Consider the following 12439-nt stretch of genomic DNA (forward strand, 5'->3'; position numbering starts at 1 on the left):
GCAGGCGAATCAGTCACATTCACTTTGGTCTTCTGGAGGTAGATCTTCACCATGCACCAGAGTTTCAGCCTGCTAGGAAGCTGGGTTCTATTAATGTACACCAGGTCGCTGGTTACCGCCTTCCTTAGCTGGTCTACTTGCTCTTTGTCTTTGAGGGAGGCATCGTATTCATAGTTTCATCACCAATGTGCAAGTGATGGTCTGATAATTTCCCCTTAATGATGGAAATGCTTCTGGACTTGCTTGGCTTAAGCCTTATGCAAGGCAGCTTGACCTTTTCTTGCAGCTTACTCAGCAGTGGAACAGTGCAGGCCTTGGTTGTGATGAGTGTTTTGAGGTCATCTATGTAGGCTCTGACTGACGGCAGCCTCAGTCCAGGTCTTATTCGCTGTCCTCCGGCCCCCCAACGAGATGCCCGAATGATCACCTCCATGGCTATGGTGAAGGCAAGCGGGGGAGATGGTGCAGCCGGACATGATTCCACGTTGAACCAATGGCAAGAAACAACATTTGTGTGGGAGGGTGAGGGTTCTCCCAGGCTGCCCCTCTTAACTGCCCAGGGGCTTGCGATTGGAGGATGCTGGTAGACCTGGAACAAAAGTTCTGCTTCTGAGGTGAGATTGCATCCACCAACCTGCGACCAGACCTAGTGCTATTGTCAGCTTCTCTTATGCACGTCTATATCATCAAGCTCACAGTGCCCTGGGAGAGCATAGTAGAGGAAGCCTATGAGCACAAGAAGCTGAGATATATGAATCTTGCTGCCAATGCAAAACAGTGAGTCTGGAAGGTGAGGATTCAACCAGTTGACTTGTCGCTTCTTAGCCATCTCGACATCCAGGCTTCTCCAGGAGATGCAAGTACATGGGAAGGCGATCAAGGACCTCTCCAGAGCCACTGAAAAGGGAAGACAGTGGCTGTGGATGAAGAGCAAGGACTCCATCTGGGCCTTCAAGTGAGTAGATGCTGTTCACCCTTTACGCTTCAGTGCGTCGTAGGTGTACCGCCGGCGGTACACCTACTAATTTGCATAGGAATTTCAAGAATGTCCGACGGCTGCAAACACAATTATACAAACACTATACGCCGATGGAAAGCTTAGATTCTCATGAATCCGCCGGTATAAACCACTTTCAGATGCAATTACCACAGCGGGTGAGAAAAACACATTTGTCCGACAAAAACGAATATTCATCCATCCGTTCGGTCTCACGGGGATTCGTGAAACTGTCACGTCAGTTTTTGTTTCGGTTTCGTGCGCACCAACACGATGTCGTCATGCTTTTCGTGCCACTCACCACGAGCGAAACCCGCTGTGGTAATCACATCTGAAAGTGGTTTATACCGGCGGATTCATGACGATCTAAGCTGTCCATCGGCGTTTCCGTGGCCGCCATTGCGGCCGGATGTCCGGCGGCCGCGGCGGCGGCCGCAAACGCCGATGGACAGCTTAGATCGTCATGAATCCGCCTAATTTGCATAGGAATTTAAAGAATGTCCGGCGGCCGCAGCGGCGGCTGCAGCAGCGGCTGCAGCGGCGGCCGCAAACGCCGATGGACAGCTTAGATCGTCATGAATCCGCCTAATTTGCATAGGAATTTAAAGAATGTCCGGCGGCCGCAAACGCCGATGGACAGCTTAGATCGTCATGAATCCGCCGGTATAAACCACTTTCCGACGATCTAAGCTGTCCATCGGCGTTTGCGGCCGCCATTGCGGCCGGATGTCCGGCGGCCGCAAACGCCGATGGACAGCTTAGATCGTCATGAATCCGCCTAATTTGCATAGGAATTTAAAGAATGTCCGGCGGCCGCAGCGGCGGCTGCAGCGGCGGCTGCAGCGGTGGCTGCAGCGGCGGCTGCAGCGGCGGCCGCAAACGCCGATGGACAGCTTAGATCGTCATGAATCCGCCTAATTTGCATAGGAATTTAAAGAATGTCCGGCGGCCGCAGCGGCGGCTGCAGCGGCGGCCGCAAACGCCGATGGACAGCTTAGATCGTCATGAATCCGCCGGTATAAACCACTTTCAGATGTGATTACCACAGCGGGTTTCGCTCGTGGTGAGCGGCACGAAAAACATGACGACATCGTGTTGGTGCGCACGAAACCGAAACAAAAACTGACGTGACAGTTTCACGAATCCCCGTGAGACCGGGCTGGTTCTCTATACACGGCTTCAACGCACACAGCGCGACTCACATTTCCAGGTTCATTACTACACACAAAAAAAAGATTCCACAAAAAACGGCCATAATCCAACCTTTTACATCCAGACGACACAAGCCAGTAAACTATTTTGTCCAAAACATGTCCTGAAGTCGTATAAAATCCCCGAATCGGTCATTTTCAAGGAAATGCACCTCGTGATGCCCGTCCAATATTCCCTGTATTTTTCGTAATTTTTTTTATTTAAAAATAGAATATTAGCGATTTTTTTGTACTGAAAACGGCTGGAATTGACTGAAGCTTAAAGGGTTAACCTGGGACAGTGGGATTCACTGCTGAACCCCCTGGAGTCCACTTCTGGTGCCATGGGCCTGCCAGCAAAATACAGATGAAGGAGGGTGCCCACTTGATAACCCAGAGGATGCCCTCACTCACTTGACCATCTCACAGAGTCCTAGGTGTCTCATGTATTTAAGAAGGGATATCAACATCTAGTCCTACACAACAGATCTATATACCCTGCTCTGTAAAAGCTGTGGGGGCACTATAGATGTCTGGATAAATATCCATGACCAATGACATCAGGAATTTGATTGTTGCAGATTCGTTCTGCAGTCAGTCATAAAAAAAAATCTTCAGCGACAATAACAACAAGGAGTCCTGCAAGAGTCGACTCCCTACAGAGTCCTAATCTGTTTGAAAGATTGAAACTTGTTAACCAAATACTGATGTATTGGAGGTTTTGTCATTTTAATTCTCTGTGAATTATGTTCCATGAAAAGCATAACACTTAAGCCGTGTGTCCACTCGATGCGACTTTCGCACATCAACGCGCCGCATCTGAAAATCGCACGGATGGCGGGCGGTCACTAGTGGATCACAACATTGTCACATGACAGCACTCAAGCAGCAGTGGGCCAGTACGTGGTCACGTGACTGAATCTGTCCTCCTTTCAGTTCAGCGACGGCTAGTTTAGACGTTTGAGGACAGTTTCACGATGCGTGGGATCTCCACATGCCACATCAAATTTGCATAAACTAGAAGTCAAGTCTACTTTATGCAAATGAGCTCCAGGCAGGCACACCGGATCGCAGTTGGAAACGCACCTCAACCGGATCAGCATGCAACATGCGGTGTATTTCGAGCTGTGTTTCGGTGTGTTTACCTGGAGCTCATTTGCATAACACAACTACACACTAACGACAATAAATAAAACAGTTTCTCTCTGTATATGGTCTGGCTTCACCCACATCTGATGCCAGCACTTATTGCTTTCCATAGAGTTGCTCCTCTCTAGCCCCAAATAGAGCTCTTTGTTTAATTTTATGGCTCTAAAACATCACTACCTCAGCAGAGACTTTCTGGAGCACTGTGGCAGCTAAATTGTCAAATATTTCCCACAGCAGTTGGTAGAGACCAAATATGGAGCTTAAAGACGGTGAATCCCATGCATCCCTCCCCCTCTACCTCTCTACCTCTCTCCCTCTTCTGTCCCTCTTAACCCGCCCGGCTAGCAGGCATATGGGTCCCTCCACATAAAGAGCCGGGTTCTGCTCAAGGCTTTTTTCCCTTGGCAGCCATGCCAAGAGTCTGCCAAGTAAATGATTTTATTATTACTAGAAAGTGGCATAATAAAATACTATTGCATATCCAGAAACAAAATTGCATCGCAACAAAGTCGATCATTAAGATGTATCTTTGAGATGTAAAAAGATGACCAGTCATGGCAAATGTCTTTGAAAGCTACCTAAGCATTATAATATCTTGTACCTTTTGGCCATGCAAAGAATGTTTATGCTTTTAAAAAATCTGACAGAAGTGCACCTTGTGCTTCTACATCCTTTTAAACCGCTTGTTTGCATACCTTAAGAGGTCTAGAACGTTCCACAAGAAGAATTGCAGACACACAACTGGTTTACTCTGGATTTCCTCCAGCTTAATGACGAGGATCAGCAGGAGATTCTTTTCCATAACCTGAAAAATATCAAAGAAATGCACCCATCACTATACGAATGAAAATGTTTAAGTAACATCCACATGAATAATAATGAAATTGCAATAAGAGGTGAGCTATTATACGCACTTGGAAAAAGCGAGGAATAAGTCGGGCTTTCTCAATCCCATCTGCGATGTGAAAAAGCTCCAAGATGGAGAGAAGCTGGCAGAGACTCATCACAAATCCAACAGAGTAAAATGTATCTGCCAAAGCGTCTGCAAAATCAAAAACTGCATGTCATCATGCTGGTAACCAGTGACGATTTCTGAAGCTGGTCTGTCTTATCAAATCTAAAAACCACAAAGAGGATTTTTTTTAATGCAGACTGAGCTTTTTATTCTAATCCCAAACACAGTTTTTGCTTTTATCTTCAACCTTACCTTGACCAAATGTGAGAAACCTGGCGATGGTGTTGGCCAATATCCATGTATGACCACAGAACTGGAACAGGTTATATGAGAAAATGTAGACAAGCCTGAAGGTGAACCTGAAAGAGGAGGAAAGTGGGTAGAGCTAGTTATCATAACTGCCTTTTTAAAAAATTTGGTATATAGGAACTTGCACAGATGTCACCAGTCACGATCGCTGGCCTCCTGGCAGGGTGCTAATAGTAAATGCCACACAGCAGTTCTTAATATTCTTGGTTCTACCGGGTCTCTTCCAGTTAATAACAACTCAATAAGTTGTCACTGAACAGCTTCCAAAATCTAGGCTTCTTATGCACAATATTCATCATCTAACAGGAACTACTTTGAGTTCGTTAAATTACATGGAAACACTTTGTGAGATTGGTACTTCTTTTCATACTTCTTTCATTTCATAGATGAATTTCAAAGAATAAACAAGAAAAGAAGAGGTAAATTAAATTAAAGAAAAAATAGATTAAATTCATTACATAAGGCTTTAGTTTTCAGAGCTTTAACATTTGTGCAAAATCCAAGAGTGTCCAAGTAGGATTTTAAGTAGGTTTTAAAGAGCACAAAGTTGGGTTTCTGACTGGCAAATTTGCTAGCATAAATATGAAATTTTGCTGATAATGAAATGTGATTAACAATAAACAATTTCTTAACAGGCAAATCGTTAATAAAAAACAAATAAAATATATTCAATTTTAAAGTTCAGAGTGTTATCCAATTTTCTAATTACAAAAAGACTGACATCACACCAAGAAATTTGACTGAATGCACATTCCCAAAACAGATGAGCTAATGTTTCATCAGCATTGTGACAAAACAACCCGGTCTCACAAGGATTCGTGAAACTGTCACGTAAATTAATCTATGGTTACGTGCGCACCAACACTATTTCTCATATTTTACGTGTTGCTCACAACGAAATTCAAACCAATGTATTTCAAGCGGAGGACTTTTCATGCCACTCAGAACGTATTTCAAACGAATATTTTTAATGTAAAAGCGTTGCGAATCCAAGCGGAGGACTTTTCATGCCACTCAGAACGTATTTCAAACGAATATTTTTAATGTAAAAGCGTTGCGAATCCAACGCTATATTTTGCATAACATCGTCCCATATATATAATGTGATGCCTTTATTTTTGCTGCAGGATTTGGGTATTTGAGATTAAAAAACGTTAGTGTTTGTTTGTTTGCAAACGGGTTTGATTTTGTTTTCATATCTGAATCTTAATCACACCTGAATAGAACGTTTAATTAATCAAATATTCCTCGTGTGTCATGTTTCTCCTCGGTCAGATTTAAGCGAGTTACGTAGGGCATTTTGAATCGGTATATTATATTTTTAATGTAAAAGCATTGCGAATCCAACGCTATATTTTGCATTCGCAGGGGCCGGCAATTAGATGTGGCTTCGGGCCAAAATTTGTGTAAACATTATTCGGCCGTTTGACCGACGGGCCGGTGCGCTGCTATTAATTAAATAGTTTTGATGAGTGGGTATCTGATGCCTGTATCGCTCAGCACATTAAGCAGGTGACTCATGTACAAGAGCTGGTCTCGGATGCGGGTTCGATTCCGGTCTGCTTTCTTATAATATTTGGGAAGTTTTTCATACACAAATGCAGATTTCTAAACGGACCGCTGTAAAACTTTTTAACATGATTGAAGATATCAAACTCATGGACAACTCCTAACCCATTGGACATTCATGCGGACAGACTCCTGTTTCAATTTTAAAAAAACAAAACAAAACAAAACGTGCAGCACTTCGGCACCTTTCTTCTTCGGTGGTGTCTGTGTAAAACAATGTCCAACATGCAAACAGCACACCTAGCGCCATGAAGCACAAAATGCAGGTGTAAATCAATGGGGTGCTGAACATAGTAATATTCATAGCGGAAATAATAGATAATAATAATAATGATAGGTAATAGAATATTCTGAAATTAAGCTCGACTGTAGACAGGTATTTTGTAAACACTGTAAACACACACACACACACTAATATATGTTAGAGAAGCAGATAATGGCAGTAAAGTCAATTATTTTAATAATTTGAAGAGACAATATATGATTACGCTATATATACATATATAAACAAAATACTGACTAATGAACACATATTTCTATATAAAACTATATATATATATATATATATATATATATAATATCATTTTCTGACATATCTTTTTTAATATATATGTATGAATTATATTGATAGTCTATATGTGATTTATATAATAATTTTCTCTGATATATAACTTATCTATTACATATATATATATATATATATATATATATATATATATATGTGTGTGTGTGTGAATGATGTTGATACTCCATCTATGATTTATATGTATTCATTTTCTCTGATATATAACTTCTATCTATTGTTTTATATAAAAATATGTGTTCATTAGTCAGTATTTTGTTTATATATGTGTATATAGCGTAATCATATATTGTCTCTTCAAATTATTAAAATAATTGACTTTGCTGCCATTATCTGCTTCTCTAACATATATTAGTGTGTGTGTGTTTACAGTGTTTGCAAAATACCTGTCTACAGTCGAGCTTAATATCAGAATATTCTATTACTGTTAATCCCACTATGAATATTAAAATACGCCGAACCATTTGTCCTGTATCATAGCTACATGTATGACGTTTGCAGCAAAAAAATTTAAAAAACGCGTGAAAATCAGTTTAATATTCAGAGTTAAGATGGATTAAATGCGCTGTCAAACGGCGCTGAGTGGAGCGGATGACCGGACCAAGATGGCGGCCCCACCGCTCGTCAGCCCCAATAGGCAGTAGCGGTCGATGCGGCGTCTACTCTTTATTATGTCTGTGGTGCTGAATGCTCTGGGAGCAAGTCTGCAGTGAAAACACTTTTGAAGGGGTCAAGGGTCACTAAATCAAGGTTCAAAGGTTCAAGGGTTCACTTTATTGTCGTATCATTCCACATTTGCACATGAAACAATATGAAATTTGACCCTGGTCCCAGTTTCAGCCATCAAAAAAATATAAAAACACTCTCATAAAGACAATATAAGTATAAAGAGACACACTAATATATACAAATCTGCAACATTGATATATGTGCAGTGAACCAACAGTTTGTGCAATATTTAGTAGGTAAATGAATAAAGAGCCTAGTCCAGTAGTGCAGTGTGTGTATGAATGTGTGTATGCTTGTGTGTGTATGTGGGGATGTGTGCATGCATGTGTATTTGCGGGGGAGAGGTGGTGATGATATGAAAACAGAGTCTACAGAGACCTGTTCAGTAGCCCGACAGCTTCGCGGAAGAAGACTTCAAATGAAGGAGACATTTTGTGCAACAAGTATCATAAAAGTCATTCCCAGTGGAATTCAAGTCTGATATTGTGTGGGACTATTCAGAGCAGTCACATGAAGCACTGTATCTGTTTTCAAGGGTCTAGCCCCACGGGAACCCGCGTTTTTCAGCAGTGAGGCCTAGTAGTAGTGAAGAAGCCTGAGGCCTTCAGACATGTAAAAAAAATTCCTGCTCGGTCATTTTTGGGTCTAGTGACACCAAATCGTACACGGGGCCAGATGGTACCTAATATTTGACTGAGTAGGTGTGTTCTCCATTCTCCAAACTTCAACATGGTACCATGACCGAGCAGGAATTTTTTTTACATGTCTGAAGGCCTCAGGCTTCTTCACTACTACTAGGCCTCACTGCTGAAAAACGCGGGTTCCCGTGGGGCTAGACCCTTGAAAACAGATACAGTGCTTCATGTGACTGCTCTGAATAGTCCCACACAATATCAGACTTGAATTCCACTGGGAATGACTTTTATGATACTTGTTGCACAAAATGTCTCCTTCATTTGAAGTCTTCTTCCGCGAAGCTGTCGGGCTACTGAACAGGTCTCTGTAGACTCTGTTTTCATATCATCACCACCTCTCCCCCGCAAATACACATGCATGCACACATCCCCACATACACACACAAGCATACACACATTCATACACACACTGCACTACTGGACTAGGCTCTTTATTCATTTACCTACTAAATATTGCACAAACTGTTGGTTCACTGCACATATATCAATGTTGCAGATTTGTATATATTAGTGTGTCTCTTTATACTTATATTGTCTTTATGAGAGTGTTTTTATATTTTTTGATGGCTGAAACTGGGACCAGGGTCAAATTTCATATTGTTTCATGTGCAAATGTGGAATGATACGACAATAAAGTGAACCCTTGAACCTTTGAACCTTGATTTAGTGACCCTTGACCCCTTCAAAAGTGTTTTCACTGCAGACTTGCTCCCAGAGCATTCAGCACCACAGACATAATAAAGAGTAGACGCCGCATCGACCGCTACTGCCTATTGGGGCTGACGAGCGGTGGGGCCGCCATCTTGGTCCGGTCATCCGCTCCACTCAGCGCTGTTTGACAGCGCATTTAATCCATCTTAACTCTGAATATTAAACTGATTTTCACGCGTTTTTTAATTTTTTTGCTGCAAACGTCATACATGTAGCTATGATACAGGACAAATGGTTCGGCGTATTTTAATATTCATAGTGGGATTAACAGTAATAGAATATTCTGATATTAAGCTCGACTGTAGACAGGTATTTTGCAAACACTGTAAACACACACACACTAATATATGTTAGAGAAGCAGATAATGGCAGCAAAGTCAATTATTTTAATAATTTGAAGAGACAATATATGATTACGCTATATACACATATATAAACAAAATACTGACTAATGAACACATATTTTTATATAAAACAATAGATAGAAGTTATATATCAGAGAAAATGAATACATATAAATCATAGATGGAGTATCAACATCATTCACACACACACACATATATATATATATATATATATGTGTGTAATAGATAAGTTATATATCAGAGAAAATTATTATATAAATCACATATAGACTATCAATATAATTCATACATATATATTAAAAAAGATATGTCAGAAAATGATATTATATATATATATATATATATAGTTTTATATAGAAATATGTGTTCATTAGTCAGTATTTTGTTTATATATGTATATATAGCGTAATCATATATTGTCTCTTCAAATTATTAAAATAATTGACTTTACTGCCATTATCTGCTTCTCTAACATATATTAGTGTGTGTGTGTGTGTGTGTTTACAGTGTTTACAAAATACCTGTCTACAGTCGAGCTTAATTTCAGAATATTCTATTACCTATCATTATTATTATTATCTATTATTTCCGCTATGAATATTACTATGTTCAGCACCCCATTGATTTACACCTGCATTTTGTGCTTCATGGCGCTAGGTGTGCTGTTTGCATGTTGGACATTGTTTTACACAGACACCACCGAAGAAGAAAGGTGCCGAAGTGCTGCACGTTTTGTTTTGTTTTGTTTTTTTAAAATTGAAACAGGAGTCTGTCCGCATGAATGTCCAATGGGTTAGGAGTTGTCCATGAGTTTGATATCTTCAATCATGTTAAAAAGTTTTACAGCGGTCCGTTTAGAAATCTGCATTTGTGTATGATAAACTTCCCAAATATTATAAGAAAGCAGACCGGAATCAAACCCGCGTCCGAGACCAGCTCTTGTACATGAGTCACCTGCTTAACGTGCTGAGCTATACAGGCATCAGATACCCACTCATCAAAACTATTTAATAAATAGCAGCACACCGGCCCGTCGGTCAAACGGCCGAATAATGTTTACACAAATTTTGGCCCGAAGCCACATCTAATTGCCAGCCCCTGTGAATGCAAAATATAGCGTTGGATTCGCAATGTTTTTACATTAAAAATATAATATACCGATTCAAAATGCCCTACGTAACTTGCTTAAATCTGACCGAGGAGAAACATGACACACGAGGAATATTTGATTAATTAAACGTTCTATTCAGGTGTGATTAAGATTCAGATATGAAAACAAAATCAAACCCGTTTGCAAACAAACAAACACTAACGTTTTTTAATCTCAAATACCCAAATCCTGCAGCAAAAATAAAGGCATCACATTATATATATGGGACGATGTAATGCAAAATATAGCATTGGATTCGCAACGCTTTTACATTAAAAATATTCGTTTGAAATACGTTCTGAGTGGCATGAAAAGTCCTCCGCTTGGATTCGCAACGCTTTTACATTAAAAATATTCGTTTGAAATACGTTCTGAGTGGCATGAAAAGTCCTCCGCTTGAAATACATTGGTTTGAATTTCGTTGTGAGCAACACGTAAAATATGAGAAATAGTGTTGGTGCGCACGTAACCATAGATTAATTTACGTGATAGTTTCACGAATCCTTGTGAGACCGGGTTGGACAAAATGAACAAAGAGGGTCAACATTGATCTTATACTTAACCAGAGCTGAATTAACTGGATAACACCTGTGCAACAATTTCAGGGATACCTCTCGCACCTTATTCGAAATGAAAAACTTCCTTTGTAATAACCATACTTTTTGCCAGTCCACATCAGAAAATAAATGATTCCAAAAAAAGATAGAAGCTGACTTGCAAATTATATCCCTTTGAATTATTTCTCTAATGCATTCATTATTGTTTATATTTTTTACTGAAAAAGGGATCTGAATTTCCTACGTATAATTCTGATTGAGCAATTTGAGGGACAAAAATTGGTAAAGGTCTGGTTGTAGATGATGGTAAGGTTTTTTTACCTGAAGGAATAGCATCAAAAACAATGGCCATCTGGGAGTAAAGGGATTTTATATTCTAACAAAAATTCATTATAAGCAAACAACTGACCCTCCTTGTTAGCAGGACCCTACTTTTTATGGTTAAATCTCTTTGACTCCATAAAATTAAATTTCTGCTCTACTAAAGAAATTAATGGAACCACATTTTCATTCATTCTTAAAATTTGTTCTTTGGCAATAATAACACCAAAGTTTTTAACTTTACTTTTCTCTGGGATTCCTGAGATTTGTTCGTCATTGCAAGTCTAGTTTGGAAGTAAATCACATTTGGATGAATTAAGTTTTAACCCAGATGCAGCCGAAAATGTGTCTAAAAGTTTAATTGCAATATGAATTTGGTCTCTATCCTGTAGAAAATGAGCTGTGTCATCTGCAAACTTACTCAGAGAGATTATCTTTCCTGATATTGCAATTCCTTTTAAGGAACTGTTTTTAATTGAACTGGCCAGAATTTGCATAGGAAGTAGAAAAAAGTAAGGGGAGACGGGACATCCCTGACGGATTCTCTGTTCCATTCTAAATCTTTTAGTATTGCCATGAGGTAACATAATTGAACTATTCCCAGAAGCAAATAAGGTGCGTATTGATTTTTAAAAAAAATGTTGACCAAAACCAAATAAATCAAGAGTTTTAAAGACAAATTGATGTTCTACAGAATCAAAGGCCTTATGAAAGTCTACAAAAAGAATAAAACTTTCATCTTGTACTGAATCTATAGTCCAAGATATCAAGAATAAGTCTAAAATTATCAACAATGCATCTACCAGACATAAAGCTGTTTTGAGACTGTCAGGGCTCCCTCCTCACCCCTGTCCTTCCCACCTGGCATCCCACATACCCCTTTTCCCATCTGTTCCTCTGTCTCTCTGCTCCTCTGTCTCCTGTTTCCCATCCGTTCCTCTACCCCTGTCTCTCCTCCTGGTCTCCCATCCTCTCCTCTGCCTCGGTTTCCTTCCCCAGTGCAATACCTGAGTGGAGCGCTGAATCACACCTGCCTCCACTCAGATAATCAGCCTTCTCCTCGGGTCCCAGACAGCTGAAGGACATCGACCTGATTACTCTCCACTGCCATAAGAACCGGCTCATCCTTCCACTCCCTGCCAGATTGTTGAACAAGACT

At 40.2% G+C, this 12439-nt stretch overlaps 1 protein-coding gene across 1 annotated transcript in view; it reads right to left on the reverse strand.

Moving 5' to 3' along the window:
* hacd4 (3-hydroxyacyl-CoA dehydratase 4) overlaps positions 1-12439 on the reverse strand; it is a 48997-nt gene that overhangs the window by 21930 nt on the left and 14628 nt on the right. The window contains exons 2-4 of the mRNA XM_051943845.1: positions 4544-4650; positions 4251-4378; positions 4032-4141 (exon numbers count right to left, since the gene is read on the reverse strand). Coding sequence (XP_051799805.1) covers positions 4032-4141; positions 4251-4378; positions 4544-4650 — 345 coding nt within the window. The remainder of the gene's footprint in view (positions 1-4031; positions 4142-4250; positions 4379-4543; positions 4651-12439) is intronic.

Source organism: Acanthochromis polyacanthus, chromosome 23 (genome assembly GCF_021347895.1).
Source record: "Acanthochromis polyacanthus isolate Apoly-LR-REF ecotype Palm Island chromosome 23, KAUST_Apoly_ChrSc, whole genome shotgun sequence".
Lineage (NCBI taxonomy): Eukaryota > Metazoa > Chordata > Actinopteri > Pomacentridae > Acanthochromis > Acanthochromis polyacanthus.